The 17498-nt window shown below is 35.2% G+C and overlaps 1 protein-coding gene across 1 annotated transcript in view; it reads right to left on the reverse strand.

Moving 5' to 3' along the window:
* Positions 1–17498, reverse strand: part of FAF1 (Fas associated factor 1) — a 153041-nt gene that overhangs the window by 93280 nt on the left and 42263 nt on the right. Inside the window, exon 7 of the mRNA XM_021404167.1 lies at positions 13344–13449. Coding sequence (XP_021259842.1) covers positions 13344–13449 — 106 coding nt within the window. The remainder of the gene's footprint in view (positions 1–13343; positions 13450–17498) is intronic.

Below are 17498 nucleotides of genomic sequence, written 5' to 3' on the forward strand. Positions count from 1 at the left end.
GCTAAGTAATAGCTAAGTAATAAATTCTTTTGAATCAATACATTTGGAACGCTAATTCAAGATGATTAAAGAAGCAGATAACATTAAGAATTAAAATGCAGAGCACATCATATGTAAACATCAAACAAAATATTATTAATTGTTATATACTTTTCATGTATTTGCACTACGCACATATTTCAAATGCAAATATTAATTTGGAGAGAAATACCTACTGTATATGCACACACTGAAACAGTTTACTCAGCTATACTGCACCAACAGTTATTTGACAAGTTATAGCATCACGAGCTGCTCATTTACATATCAGCTATTCTTTTTTTTTTTCCTGTGAAGACGTTAATAAGACAACTGTTTTAAGATCCATACTAGCAGCTCCTCTTCTGAACACGAATACTCATAGTTATGCAGATGCAGTGTACAAACATACACCAACAAAAAGACACAAAAAGTAAAAATATCTTTTCTAAATCCCAGGCACTGGTCATTTTATTGACCTATCTATCTTAATACCAAGAATAACTAATTTAATTAATAGAAAAATCCATTTGAAATTCATGTAATAATCTGTGAAAATTCAGTCCCTGTCTAAAAACCTAATATGCAAGCATTGTACTCAGTAATTCCCTCCACACAGGAACACTTTTCAAGGTGTAATTCAACATAGAATAGACTTTGCATTGAAGGACATGGTTTAGTGGGGTTATATTGGTGGTAGGTTGATGGTTGGACTGGATGAACTTGTAGGTCTTTTCCAACCTTGGTGATTCTATGATTCTATTGTAGAATCATAGAATAGGCTGGAAAAGACTGTCAAGGTCACCAAGTCCAACCACCAATACATCCAACCAAGTCCCATCACTAAATCACATCTCTTAGTGCCACATCCACACATCTCTTAAATACCTCCAAGGGAGCAGGACTGCATCACTTCCATGGGCAGCCTGTCCCAATTATCTGACCACCCCGCTACATGTAGAAATCCTTTCTAATATTCAACATGAACCTATCCTGGTGCAATTTGAGACCATGTGTTCGGTTTCTTCTTCTGAAAGATGAGCAATGGAAAATGGATGTGTGCTTGGCAGTTGCTCTGATCTCAGGCAGGATGCTGCCAATACACCCCCTCAAAGCTAGAAACCCAAAAGCACACCAGTTGCTGCATAGTCCTAACACTTTCCTCTATTGGAATTGTGATGTGTGCCTCACTCACATGCACCTTCACCATGCACCCTGCAAGGTGTCACTCAAAAGAAAGCATGCCCACTGCGCCTTGCTTTCTATGCATCATATCATACCACAGCAAGCAAAATAAAAATCACAGACTTTTCCATTTGTGGTGCTAATCCTAACAACTCCTTCTCACATCATTAACTTGCATTTGGCAAGGTGTAATCTGAGAGCTTCCTTTGTATATTAATCATAGCCACTTAGCCCGTGGCATACTGGAAGATACTTAGCATTTTGCATTGCATTAAGTAAATATGAAGACTACAATAATGTAAAAGTTTCTGATCTACAGTATGTTTGCCCTGCATTGTAAGAAAGTTCTCTTCTGATAACATTGCCTTGAGATAATAGATGCTAATTTTAGACTGTATGCTAAAATTATCACCTATTACAAATAGTCTGCATTTATTTTTCCAAAATAAGCATATAATCTTTGAGTTTTATTGTTCCCCACTTCAGGCTGATAAAAAAAAAGTAATGAAACAATGCTAGTAATGTACTTAATATATCAATTTAACTTCCTATTTAAAATAGGACTTTCCTCATAGTCTGCACTCTATGCCACCTTCATTTTATACAACTTAAATGATGAAAAAGCTTCTGATAAGAAATGTCACTTTCCTGGCCTAGACTAGCATATAAACAATTAAATTTTTCTATTTAAGGATCACACTTTTGAAATTAAGAAAATTCAATGCAACAACAGATGTTTTTCAGACATTGTTCATGTGTATACATTACTTTGGAACAGAAGGGAATAAGGTGAAGAACAGAGATTTGGTGCATCACAGACCTTAACTCTCACCAGTCTCCTTCCTCTCCAGAGAGACAGTTCTGTCTAGTGGCTGATATGTCGTGTACCTGGTATCTAGCAGTTCTCTCAGAAATTCTGACATTACTGTCATTTAAAACCACAGAAAAATATCTCAAGACTTTCGCAGTATTGTAAGGAGATAAGCAAAAAAAAGAAGGAAAAAAAATAGAACCAAAAAGGACTTTTAATGTTTTTCTACAATGGGTCTGCCAGGCAGTGATAAAATCCCTTCCTAGAACGTACCACATACTTCTAAAATGACAAAGAATCTGACCATCTGGTATCACAGAGCATGACTGTATATATCTTACTACAATTCCATTAAAAGGAAATTGAAAACAGAGTATAAATCCTAGGAACCAACATTTCAGTGACTGCATTCACAGCATCAGTACTCAACATAGCACCCAAAATCTCTCTGCAATTTCTTTCAGGAGAAACAGAATACCTAAGATTTTATAGAGTCCTCAAATTTGTTTCAGTCATTTCTGATATCAGGCTACTTTGTAGTGAACTAAGCAGTTCTAAAATATTAATTTTTATTTAAGAAACCTTGACAGCTATCTTTGTGTGTAAACATTAGTTTATCTGTAGCCATAATTTCAGTTCAACATCTACCCTCTACATCTTGTACAAACTCTTTGCTTGTGCTTACCCAAAAGAAGTTCTCTTCTAAGGCAAGAATCACTTATTCCTGAATAATTCAAAAGTATGCAGCATAAGAAGTACTTAAATTAATCTGGGAAGTGTTTTGTGTTGACAATTTCAGCTTTAACTAACAGCCTCTTTCACCCACTCTGCTTAAAAGGTCTTGGCTCTTTTTTATTCTGTGCAGTGACACTGGGCTGGCAGAGAAAAGGCCAGACTGCAGCTGAGAACATCCCCTGTGCACACAGCTGAGAACTGTGACCACAAGGCAGCCTGGGCAAGGACTAAGACAAACAATAACACAGAAACTCTGACATCCTCCACTAAAAGCAGCAACAGAATGGTGAAATAGGATACATTTTGGTAATAGAAAACATTTGGTGAAACTTCTCTCCCTGGCGCAGAAGGTAAACTGTCATGTCAGACAGGTCCATGTTAATATTCCAAAGTTGGGCCTCATGAGGCCAAGGAAAAACAAGGAAATTCACCACAGCATTTTGTTAGGTCTGGGTAGGGTGAAAGTTTGATTTTTAATGAACCAGGAGTAGTAAACTAGGATTAAGATTGAACTCTGGGAGATATTTTTACATTACTTTAATTTTCCTGCAAAACACTTTTAGTCCATGGTTATGTGTTGCAACCCATGGCAGAGCAGTCGTGCAAAGAACCAACACGAGAAATATTTTATGCTGCATGCTACAAGATTTGTTAGAGTTTCTGTAGGTAACCCAAGAAATTCAACGTCACCTGATAAGCTTTCTCTCTTCCAAAACAGAATGAATTCAAACAGATTAAGTCTTTACAGAACTGTTCTGCAGTTGCTATCAGCTGCAAAGATCAAGCAGAAACATCATCTTCTGAAATCTGTTGAACTGAACTGAGCTCAAGAGGAGCAGAGAGAAGATTGAGTTTATCTACAAAACAGGAGAGAAGTCAGAGGGCACTGAACCAAAGGTTTTAGGGCCTTTTTCCTGTGTCGCTCATTATTGGAAAAGTGAAACATCCAATGCAAAAGAAATTCTGCAGAACTGGGAAGTGACATTTGGTCAGAAAGTGCACAGTCCACTCCCTGAGATGACCAAAAATGAGTTGATTTCATATAAGAAGAGACCTGCTTATAGTGTGCTCACATCCCAGTGTGAGAAATCTGCACAAAAGGTCCTTGGTGTGCAGGACAAGCCAGCAGTTCTGCTGCCACGGCACACCAGTAGCCACCAACCACACTCAGCTTGACTCGGTCTTGTGACAGTTACTCTGTTTCTGGAGGATCTGGTTATCTTTTCAAACCTAGCTTTTTCATATGCCTTTATCTAGCTACGCTTTAGATAGTTCATCACTACCACACCTGAAGGAGGGTTAACCGGAGAAACATTTCCACTTGATTTAACTTACTTCTGCATCCCAAGGAGCAGTCTCAAACAACTTCTTGCACCATACAAACTGTGATGCTTCTCTAGTTGAAAACTGGCTCGTTTCATTTGTATATACATTAATCATGGTGCTTATAACTATCACTTAAGCTGTCCACTGTCATTTCTTATCTTCCAGCACTACTGCTTTCAAAACAAGGTTACAAGAAGTTCGCTTTGGTTTGCTAATCTAGGCTGAGGAAAATAAAGTAGATTCAAGATTTGGTACAAACCCAAAAATTGTGATCAAACTATATAGTTAGTAAATTGTTTGTCTAAATCTTTCATGTATGATGAAAGATTATTATCATAATTCATTAGCAAATTACAGACTTTGTAATGCAGGCAGTCACAAATTTGGCTTTGTATCAATCATTTTAGACCAGCTGGGTAGAAATTAACACAACTCTGGGATACATAAAATGAAGTGCTCTTTCATTTTTTAATTCACTGGAAACTTTGAAGGAAAGGAACCTTTTTCAAAAATGTCAGTTTTCCCTGATTTTTGTAAATCATTCCATTTCACTGTAGAGATATAGAGATAACACAGCATTTATGCAATAGCACAGTAACTGCTTAATCAAAAATATAGTATAAAGTATATGCAAAAGAAAAAGCAGAGAAGTTTAAAAAATCCCTTTCTTCCACTATTTCTGAGGCATTCAAACACGCTAGCGATCACTGGAAGAACGGTTAAATAAACACAAAAGCTAAAAGCCCAGCTACTCAAAAGATAAAATATTGTCAGAACTCCCGCTCTGAGCTTTTTCAGTCGACTGAGATGACCTTGCACAAAAAAATGCTTGTTTTGATTATGTCTACTTTCCCTAAGCTACAAGGCTATGTATAGTGACAGCTGTATTTGGGAGCAACTTAAAATTTATCTTAGTGGCACCTAATCCAGGGACTGGTACAAGCAGCATGGAAAAGTCAGCGTCAAAATTAAACAATGAAGGCTTTTCTAGGAACAGATGCTTTTTGCCTGCAGCTGTAAAAGCCTTAAAACAATCCTATACCCCACTGTCTGGTCACGCAACTATCACAAAGCAAGGCATAAATTTTGCCACTTATTGCAAATGTTTGCTGAGCGCTTCTATAACCCTTTTTAAGAACAGTAACACGGATTTATTGAGGGTGATTATGAGGCCATTTTATCCTTTAAATGAGTGCAAGGCTCTTCAGTTTATGCTCATGATTCTCGGTGCAAATACAAAAGACAAACTTTTTAAGTTCATGTTTTACACAAGCATAGGAATATAACTGAAAAAAATCTTAGTAAATGGGTTTACTAAAGACATAACACACTGTTTCACTACAACATTATGGACAGGACAGAGAAAAAAATAGTAACTCACACTTGAAACAGCAACTATTTTCTTTGTGTAAAAATTACATAACAGTATAGTGCAGCACAATCATCGTACCATTGTTAAGATACTAAGATCACTTCAGCATCTCAGCTCCACAACTATGTTAAACCTCAATTCTCCATTAAAGTTCATCTTTCTCTTAAACGAACGCACTAATATAGTCTATATTTAGGTTTAAAGATTATCTTACTGAAAAACATGTATACATGTGTGACTGAATGATGTGAATAACCAGTTCCCAATTAAGTGAGCAATTTACAACATCGAGATTCTAGCTGCACTCCATATGAACAGAAGAGGTTTTTAGATTAGCTTCTGTTGTGTATTTAAAAGTGATAGCACCAACATAATTTACATAAGTACAATATTTTCAAATATTTTCGCACTGTGCAAGCACTCTAAAATTGTGAAGTGTTTCCTTTCTTACTCAAGTTAAAAAAAAAAAAGAGAGAGAAAAAAACTTTTCCAGAACAACAGTTCATTAGCACCTCACTATTTATAAGTATAATTGGGTTGTTTGATGAGAAAACATGAGAGAACTCTGCACCTACTATAATTTACACAAATACAAATTTCATTGTTTGAAAACAAATCTGTAATTCAATGATTTTTTTTTTTTTAATATAAGTGTATATCATGCAATAATAGAAGTGTTCGTTCTATAGCTAACATAGGATTGAAAGGTTGATTCGTGGTTTGGTACACTAATTTACAAGGTGTAAACTATTTTTTAATCGTGAAAAATGTTAACTAATTTTTCACCTTTGATTCAACTAAATGGAATTTACAGAGATAGCAGTGCAACTCCATTCAGCCACAGCATACTGCCTTCCCACTTTAGCCGGCACAGGAACTAGGAACGTGGCCGTTTAATATGTTCATAAAGCTGCTTAGGTTCTCTTGTCATTTCATGCTAACACCTTTTTAATAGCTATCATTATGATAGAAGCCTTGCATAAAAACTCCCCACCTCTGAAAGTAAAACAGCAAATATTCAGAATCAGAATAGCGGGTGATGGTTTTAATTGCAGTTTTTTAAAAAATTCAGGGTTTTAAATTAGGTCTTGATCCCCAAAATCCTTAGCATCCTTAAATTACACGAGCAAAGCCGTTCAATTCAATGTGATTACTTCTAAAATAAGGACAACTCACATGACTGAGCATTTATAGCACAGGACCTATAATCAAAATTATAACAATGACTCCTCATTACTTTCAAATTCAAATAAATCGATCCTTATCCTTTGAGAGTTTCTCTCAAATCCAACTACATTTATGGACAGAGTCTAACAGAGACAGGGGACAAAATAAAGAAAGAAAGACAAGAGATATAAACATGCACACAAAACTACAAGCACTGACAAATCGAAAGCTAACAGATGTGTGACTTCTAATTAGTTATAATAATCTGTGCTTCAACGCCACTGGAACATGCCTCTCCTGCCTTTGGAAATTAAACAGCTTCCGTTGGAGTTTTAAACTCTGAGTGCTTCTAAATTTATGCAAGAAAAAAAACTTGCCTTCAGTAAGTTTTAGATATTTACAGTGATAACTTTATGAAAGGAAAATATTAAATTATAATTATCCTAAACAGACACAGTCTTGTGAAACTAACCCTACATTCATATGAAAATACAAAGCATTGACTATAATGAATTTGATTCATCCTTGGACACAAAGCTTTACCACAGTAAACTCAGTCAACTGTTGCTCTTGCTTTTATATTCATAGTACTTAAATAGCGCACTTTAAAACAAAAAAAACTCCAATTGGCTTTTCATACATCCACCCTCCCCAAAAATAACGCACTTGAAAAACCCAAATGATATGAAAAGGCTTCAAGGCCTCTTTTCTCCTTTTCACAGCACTTTTTTTTTTTTATTTCTGTTTGCAGTAATCTGCCTTTCACTTTCTCATTGCTACAGAACAAACGAGGAGGCTCAGCACTTTGAAAAGGGGGCTCAATGTGTAATGGGTCCACTAGAATTAATTTAGTTGCACCAAATCCATTGAGCAGTGAGGTTTTTTTCTCTTCTCAAATCATTTTGAGTCGGACGCAGCCCCCAGCCTTTGTAATTCTAGTAAAGCACTTAAAGTGCACAGTAGGTGTTCATCAGGACCATCTGGTCAAAAGCAAAACAAGCTGCTGATTTTGCCTTTGAATAGAATGAAGCAAGTGTGAATTAGTCTCTTCAATTAGCACTATTACAACCTGTCAAGTGCATATTGTAAAACAGGATTATTACAGTATTGGTCACCAGTGCAATTATTTACTCTCTGCCTTTTCTTGCATATAAAAATGTCCATGTTTACCAGTTTTTGATAACTGGAGATCGTTTCTTTAATGATATGCACATCCAAACCCACCAAAACCAAATTACAGGTTATGAAAGATGTTCTGCCAGGAATATAGTACGCTTCATAATTAAAAGAGAAGTAAAAGAGAGCCCTTCCATTACCTCCGATTGCGTTTTCTGTTGCATGAAAAGAGAAATGGTTGTATGCCTTCATCAGCGCAATCCCTTAGAAACAGATCTCTAAGGCAGACATTAAGGTATTTTAAATGCCTAATAAAGTTATCACTTTCAAAGAGGTACCAAACAGATGGATTCCCCTTATTTCCCAAGAAACTTCTTTTTCAGACTGTTGATAACGTGACAACTTACAGAAAGTTCATCACAGGATCCCCTCAGTATACAGAGTGCAGTTTAGCAATGTGCTGTTCTTCTTTTCAAGGAAAGCCCTTTCTGTCTCTTCCCAAAAAAATCAAGAAGTTGCTTTACTGGTATAAAAATGGACTTTTCTCTACTGGTTTAAGAAGTCAAAACCTAGCTAGCGAGACAGTACTCACCTCCCACTGCAGAACAGCGAGGCTACCCCAGTGATACATGTTCAAATTACATTTACTGTTCTCATTACTCACGAAACGTTCAGTATAATTTTTACGTGACAAATTTCTTTAAAAAGCAAACAAAACATGCAATTTTCACAAAAAGAATCTAAGGAATTTGAGTATGTATAGCCACAACATATTTTACTGGTTTCTCTAATCCGAAGAGAACAACATTACAGAATGTTTGTGTACCTTTGCATACAAAAAAGATCTGCTAACTGGTGTTTTTTAATTCCCTAAGAACAGTGTAACTATTTTATAGCAATTAAACAGCTCAAAAATATGACAACTCCTCATGTATGTACAATATTTGGAAGTGCTCATATTAACATCTTTGGCAAATGTATTCTATTGCAATTAGTTATAAAGAACACGATCTAAACATACACGTTGTATCCGTCCCCCGTCAGTGTCTGACCTTTACAACAGGTAATCTCACTCAACAATAATGGGTATGAAAATATTTTGTACAAATACTAAATACCTGATCTGAAAAAGGTAGAAAACCCTCAACGGGAATATTTTTCTGTATTGAAAGTAATTCATCTGCTGATCTATATTTACGTATGACAATTATTTAAACCTTTTAAATAAGGTTTCTGCCTGCATGTACATTAATGGTGTTTTCATATCTTGTTTCGCATTCATCAACTTCTCAAAAAAAAGTTTAAAAAAATCAATACAAACTGACACTAGGGTCTGGCAGCACAGAATTTCTAGTTCATCTCATTGCAAGCAGTTCTATGTACACACAGTTCCTCCTCCTGCCTGCAGTGCTATTGGATACATTGCTTTTCATATTCCACATTAGCCAGTAAATCTATAGGGAACAAAGAACAAATATATTACCTATCACAGGTGACAGGGATGCTACGATGCTAGCCTCTGATTACTTTATTGGCTAAAGGAATGGAATAAAGTGCAGATGCAGCTGTACAAAGGCAGCCTGTATTTTAGGGACCCGTCCTTGCATTGTTTGCACAGATTTTATGTTTTACTAGGAATTATTGTACCTGGTACATGCTTCACCTAGTATTCTCAACTGGGCTCTTCAGCAAAAAATTGACTGATCTACAGGAGGTCCAACGTTCTGCATATTTAACTTGTCCACCCTTTAACAGCCACAGACTGCGTACACTGGATACTCCTGTAATCCTGCATGCAGGAATAACAAAAAAGGCTTCAAAGTCTCTACCGGCAGTAAAACAGACAAATGCAAACTCTTTCTTTTTAATGGAGATATCCAGTTTGTTAAGATTTTTTTGAGTTTTTTCCCCACGTCACTGACTTAGACAACAAGTGTGAAGTATGCTTTTGTGACAAAGAGTTTTCTGCAAATTAGTTTGTGCATACTCCAGGATGAGAACACAAACTAACTTTCCATTAAATATTTAGATATTCCTCCTATGCAAAGGGAAGTCCTTCTCCTCTGTCAAATAATGTAACTACAACTTGCAAAAATGAAATATAATAGAAACTTTGATTTCTAACCAGCTTCATAAGAATAGCCAGGAAACCTTTTATGTTGAATGTGGCAATGTGTTACAATATTAGCACGTGGCTTGTCAAATCAAAATTAAAAAATTCTCATACTTCAGCAGGGATAATCTCTACAAATTATTTTAGCAGAACGAAGAGTAAGTATTCAGACAGAAAGCTCGTTGTAGTCTTACCAGTATTAGCTGTTCAATTTATTATAGCTGTCCTTATTTAACCATACAATACATTGGAAATATATTAATTTACAGTCTTCAAACTGGTACAAACCCTACTAATTTCCACTTTAAAATGCGGATCATGGAAAAAAGTAATCATGATATTTCCCAGAACAGTATCTGCCCAGAATTAATTTTATACTGCAATTTTAGAAGAACAAACAGATGTCAGAAACCTGCGACACAGATGAATTTGCAATTTAGGCCAACATGTTATCATTAACTTTCCAAGTTAAAAATTGCTCTGCCCAACTCACTGAAAAATAATAAACACAACAACATACAGAATTTGACAATTTCATTTCATTTTTGAGTTCTGATGATTCCCTATAGGCTGATGAGTCTGCATCGATATAATTGATAGAAACTTCTATTTTTAAAAACTGAGAAATTACGTCCTAATGTGTGAAGAGTTGAAGACGTCGATAAAACACATAGGGAAAAAAAATTAAGTACCATCCAAAATCCAGCTACTGATTTAATACAAGAGAAATTGTACAAGCAGACCTGAGCTTAAGGCTTCCCTCCATTGGAGAATTTTCTGTTGAATTGCTTCCCCATTAAATCACATTTTTATTTAGAAACATCAAATCATCCAAATATCATTTACTATTAAACAAGCGTTCGATGCAATGAACACGGAGAACTGAAGCAACAGTGTTTTAATAAGCCAGAGCTGACAGCTCAATGGATTTTGCATTTCATTCTTTCCAAAAATCTCTGATAGTTTTCAAATGATGGAAGGGTGATTTTTTTCTTTGGAAACACTTGGAAAAAATACTATCAGCGCTCCAAATTTTACAGAATAGATAACAACAAACCAAACAACTAGCCCTACAGAGACAGTTGCACCCAACTGTGGCAAACAGAGGAACATTTATAGAATTTTAAATATTTCTTTTAATAATTGATGTAGTCATTTTGAATCTTTCTGCATAGGATATACCGTGTGAGAAGATTGCATTAACACTGCTTAAACATTTCAACTTGTCAGTATGGCCAACTCGATTTCTGAAATATTTGCAGTATTTTCCCATCGAAACAGTAATAAAGGTAGAATAAATATATGCCACTGCTTTATAATCACTGAACATTAATGAATATTTTATGTCTTTTCAAATCTCCCTGTTTAATTTAAAAGGGTGAAATTAAGTCTCCTCCCTGCAATATGCCAATTATCTGTAAATCAAACAATAACTTGGCCATTATACTCCTTTTTGTTAATATACCAGAAGCTAATTTGAAAACACTGAATGGCATTTTTAGGTAATAATTGAATAGTCCTTCCTGCCCTCTTGTGGTTGGCAGCTGCAACTTCCATGAAGCTTTCCATGATTACAAAAACGTATCAAAAGAAAAGTAAACTATTAATTTGTTAAAGGCAGAATAAGAGAGTAAAGGAAAGAAAAAAATCTAGCAGTCCCTTAAAAGGATAAAAACATGGAAGAGAAAAGAAGGAAAGATACCACCAGCTCCTCCAGATGACATAAAGTAACTAAATTCATCAGTCATTCATTACAATATTTGACCTATGCTAAAAGGAAAAAAAATTACAAAGTCATTAGGGAGTTAACATATAAAATAGTGCTTGTTTTCAATAATTAGACAAACGTTCGCCAACCATTTTGTCTCAACCAAGTCCCCAGGGATTTCCACAAGACTTTGTACAGACAAACACATTCACCTGTTCAGCATCAATTGCAAAAGAAGGTCCAGCATTCTTTTTTCATTTAGACTTTGAAATTATCTTCATAATTTTATACACTCTACTGGATGTAACACTGACACAGAAAAACAAGGCAAATAAAGGTTTGATGCTCATGTTGATAGAGGCATGAGGTTGTATGTGTATGTGGGTTTTTTTTGGCTTTTGCTTGTTTAGGGGAGAAAATTATACCTCACTTATAAATCAAGCTGTCTCCATCTGATAACATGCTGACTGTAAACAGCATGTAAAGCCTTAATTCCCATGCATCATCTCAGGTTTTTGGGTCCTTTAAGTCTAGTAAAACATACCAGGAAATCAGCAATTGATATAGCATAGATAAAAATAAACAAATAAACTGGCAATGTTTAAGTGTGATGTTTTTTCTTTCAGGATCTCACTATTTAAAATTATAAATAAATTGAAGATTTATGGAAATAAATGATTAAAATATTTGATTTTAAAGGCTAGTGCTTGACTCCTCAGAAAAAAAATCGCTGCAACTAGATTTTTGTGCTTGTATTAAAAAAAATAAATAACAGAACTTACTACAGAAGGTTTAAAAGACTAAAACAGAAAACAGGCTTTCACATAGAGGAAAATTAAAATTTATACCTTAAGAATAATAGAATTCAGAATGAAAACGATAATTACTTCTGACTGTTGTGTGAAATAATGCTCTGATAGCTAATATTGTTGGATTTAAAATAATTCTGTCACCCTATCAAATGAAAAATTTCTATAAAATGTGTTTAAAGCTAGAAGATTGAGGGAAGTGTCGGATCAATAGCAAGTACACATTTAATGATAAAGTAAACATTTCATCTTAACATTTCATAATACGAATTCTTAAAATTCCTATTTCTGTATTTTTTGTGATACTTCCAGAACTTAGTGGGTTATGTGAGAAGTAACATCCAAAACATCTGGCATTAGATATACTGTGAAGCATTAGAAAAAGAACCTTTCGCTTAGAAAGGAATTGTAAAAAGTACGCAGAGACTCCTTGTTCTAAATTCAGAAGGTCCAGATTCACATTAGAGATACTTGCTCCTAAGTGATTTAATTTTGATGAAATTCTCTACAATATCACCCCTTGCTGGCCATTCTACAGAATAGCAGTGACATCCTTTATGTAAAGAAACCATAAGGCTACCAAGCAAGTAAGAACTAGAGCACTACGATAGCAACCAGCAACAGTAGAGGTGCCTACAAAATGAAGGTGGAGCTGGTTAAAAGAAGAGTAGACAGCAAGAGCTTCAAAGGGCTTAAAAATAAAATATAATGTCTTTTCTCATCGCTATAGAATAACTCAATAAATGCTGCCCAAATTTTTGTTATTATAATGTACAAAATAGCATCTTTCCTGTATAACATAATAGAAAACTTTTTGTTCTTTAATCAAATTATAGTAATCTTGATGAGCCAGTTGATTAAGCTAAAAAGAAGACGAATAAAACAAATGAGTTTCCAAGAAGTCCATGTAAAACTGTCTTTAACAGAGCTGGCATTAGCTATAATGAGCTACATTTATTCTTCAGCTGTGAAGCAGCACTCACCTCCTGAATGGTACTGCTTCCTGAGAAGTTGAGGTTGTACTCCCGCTGGACTTCTCGATGGGTGACAATCAGCATGAAGTTTTGATTTAATGACTCCTGCAGGGCTCTGAAATGGTTGAAAGAAAAACAAGAAAATCAGGGATAAGCATGTTATAGCTTGTTTTACAGTTAGATGCAAAAACCCCAGGGTACCCTAAACTCTACATGGACAAGTCCAGGCACAGCATTATCATCTCTCTTTTCACTCTTAAATGCAAGGAGGCATGCTGAGAATGACCAAAGGCCATTCCTGAACTCCTTTCTTAATAAGGTGACTGCAGCCTCTAAAGCTCTTCTGATGTTAAGTATTCTCAAAATTGAGAGTCGCACCATCTTCACAAACATCAGGTGTATTTAGCACTCATTATGTCATTAATACCAGGCTTGTAAGCATACTGATGACCAGACTAAATACCAAGCTACAATGCACATTAAAAACTGACAGTAAGTAGAACAAAGCAAAGCATGCTCTCAATTCTCTAGGGTTACCTGAAGCATAAATCAAATAGAAATTGTTCCATTTAGCTTCATTCAAAGCACGTAAACCTAGCTAATTAGAACCCGAAAACTAACCACAGCACAATTTCTCTTGGGGTTATCGAGCATTTAGAAAAGTTAGTTCTGCTCAAACTGTTTTAGCTGTACATTCAAATATCTTTAATAAGATGAATTAAAAGAAAATCTTAAGATACAGATTAAGCAGGTCAACTTTATGTCACAAACTTGTTCATTGTGATTTTCCCGGTAACAAAACACCTAGATGTTAGAAACGCATTCTGTTTAATTAGGTACAAAATCATGTCAGTATCTTCTGTCACAGGACTTCTGTCATAGAGAAAGCAATTATAGCTGTATACAAAAACTTATATAGGCTACAAAACTGCATTATAACAGCATGCTACCCTTCTAATCAATATTTATGCAGACTTGACCCGTTCAGTTGCATATGGAATTTAATTGAGTTTATCTACTTTATTTTTCTGTATAACACACTCTTACAAGAATGCAAAACTTTTTTTTTTTCCCCTTCAGATCTTCTCTGTTCCATGGCAGTTCAACATGCCATTTCTCTAAGTAATAAAGGACAAATTTTGTATGCAGATGAGCACAGCTGTATCTTAAGATACAAGAAGACAAGAAAGACTGCTGGATTATTTGAGTCTTGATTTGTTAGTTTTTCCTTCTACTGTAATTACTAGTCTGCAGTTTGGCTGCTCAGATGGTAAGGAGCCCATGCAATACTCAATGGATGCTTTAGCAAGAGATGCATTATTTGCTTTAGCATCTCAAGAAAAATTACCTTACAAAAATATCTTCACTCAGCAATGTAATTTGGATTCTGTGACATCTTATACATAACAATCACATACTACAAAACAAAATCATAAAGTGCTAGTTCTCTTGTCTTTTATGTGCTTTTGTAATACAGAACACTAATTTAATTCACTGTTAATGCTAGGTATGTTCTAAGGCATGATAAACATCAGGGATGTAACTGAAATAAGTAAATTACGCTGAATGTGCAGTTAGCTCCACTTGTCACAAAGCCCTGTAAGAACAGGCTGGAAAATTTTACAAATACTTAAAAGCCCCGTAAAGGAGAAAAGAAGCACTCTGAAAAGTTGCATGCCTATTTTCAAAGGTAATTCTAATTGGATTCTTAGTGAGTTCAGCATAGCCATAAGCATATTTTCTTTTGGCAAATGTTGAGTAGCAACTAAAATATCCTGCTGTGCTTTTTCAGATTCTGCTTTTTTTTCTCTGTTTTTAAGCAAATATTGGAAGCAACTGATATATGTAACTGTTCTAAAAATATTATTAATTACAGCATATGTGAATGCCTCTGGATTCTGTTGTCACAAAGGCTCTGCCAGAGCTATTTTTGACTCTTTCTGAAAATCTTCTGCAGATGCAAACTGCTAGCACAAGTCATGTTTTCATTTCTTAATTGATGTAAATATGGAATTAAACAGGCTAGTTAGATCACACCCTCAGTCTCACAAAGCAAGCGTAACACACACATTTCAATATTATCTAGATTCAAAATATAATATGCAAAAGAAAAACTACAGATATACTCAAAGGAAAAGCTTTCCATTTCTGTACTTAATCTAAATGTGACAGTGGAAAGTAGAAAGGGGAAAACACTCTTCAGTCACTATAAATGAAGTGCCTTAAAATTAAAAGCTTCAGTTTTCAAGGTAACTAAAGATTTTGACATCTCTGCATTTTGGATTTCCAAATGAGACAAGCTACTGTTGTTAACAAGTAAATTTTCTGTATTTATTCATAGCCAAATACAGTCAAACAGCAGGCTGAAAATTAGGGTAGCTTAAAAAAAGTTGAGTAAAAAAGTTGTTCTAAGAAGAGTTAGCAATTCAAGTGCATGGTAATTATTCACCTTTTCTGCAGAAAAATAAAGTAACAAAGAAAACGTGCCAGGTAACGCTTACATAAAAATGCAGGGGACAACTGACTCAATCCTTTGAGCTCCCATGTCAAAATTTTACATGGCCTGGAAGCCCTAAGACATGGACCATTTACCTTAGAAAGCAAAGGAGAGGAGGAGCTGTCAGTGCACCTGATGTGCAATAGGCGCCCACACTTCTCTGTGGGATGGGGTTGATTTGAACATGCAGCTGGAGAACCAGCCACGTAGATCCCTCCTGAATTCATTTCCTCAACCCATGCTCAAATGTACAGTACAAAGTTATTTAAGCAGGACACTACTCCTGACAGCAAGTTGATGCTTTTTTCTTTAAGGTATACATAATTGCCTTTGAACACTATACAGTTTTCTAAAATTATTGCTTCCATGTATGCAGCAGTCTCAGTTTCCTTCAAATGTTACTAGTTGACTACAAACTTCCAAATGAAATATCTGAATTAGAAGAGAAAAAGAAAAGGAAGAGACGAGGAAGAGAGGATGAAGAAAAATCAGTGCCTGTCGTTCTTATTGAAGGCAAGATTTTTTTTTTTTTTTGCCACCAACGCTAACAGAATTTAATTAATCTGAGGATTAATTAGTGGTGAAAGGAAATCAAATTCTAGAAGCAGAATTAAAGTAGGGCACTTTTATCAGCACTGCTTCCCTCCTGCTGCAAACTCTAGCTTTCAAAAGCATTAGCTGATAGGTTAATGTTACATTTTTTTCCTCAGCCGAATGATTACACATTCACGTCAGCACAGGAGGCAAGGGAACTTGACTGTATTTTTAGGCACCAGTCTTCCATTACAGAAACTCTGCCTACATCTTAAAAAAGAAGCAAGTCTGAGAACAGGCAAAAGAAAACAGTCCTTGTTCCAATCACATCTGGTAAGAGAAATCTGGATCAGCTTAGAATTTCATATGGATTGCCTATATAGCACTGGTTATCAGCATTATCACGATGAGCAGAAACCTCGGTGATGGACCAAGATTCAGTTGGGGTTGAAATTCCGTAATATGCAAACAAAGACGTTCCTCTTTAAAGCAGAAATTTCAAGCAAATGAAGTTGCAAGAAATTTTTTCACTCACTCAAATAACAGAATTAAGAGTCAGGAATGAGTTTATTCACAAGCTATCCATCCAAATTCCAATACAGCAAAATTTATGAATACCAAGTCTAATACACAAAGAGAAACAGTATTTAGCCCAAAAATGTGTAACTGCAAATAATTCTAAATTTAAGGGGACAGCAACTGTTCAGTCTACACAATGCTGAAGAAAAATGATATCAGTAGTGGTATTTATACTGTAAGCTCCTAGTTCTAATTGCACTGTAATGCTTAATATATAAAATAAGTTGCTGCATACATTGTTAAGTGACTGCTTTAATGCCTTGATTTCTGATGTAATACTTTGCTTTTTTAAATAGCATTTTTCTTTGAAATTCTAGTAACATCTTTAACTTTGAAACCAAAAGTATATCCTCAGTGATCAGCAAATATTTCTTTTTATTTCAGTTCAGTTTTGTTTGGTTGCTTTTTTTTTTTAGTGAAATGCATTCAGAACTTCTTAATAGGCAGTATCTTCCTCAGCCACAAGAATTCCCCAAAACCTCAGAATTCTGTATAAATAGGCATGACACAAGGTAATTAACATTTCCATTTTAAACTTACAGATTTATACAAGC

This window comes from Numida meleagris, chromosome 7 (genome assembly GCF_002078875.1).
Source record: "Numida meleagris isolate 19003 breed g44 Domestic line chromosome 7, NumMel1.0, whole genome shotgun sequence".
Lineage (NCBI taxonomy): Eukaryota > Metazoa > Chordata > Aves > Galliformes > Numididae > Numida > Numida meleagris.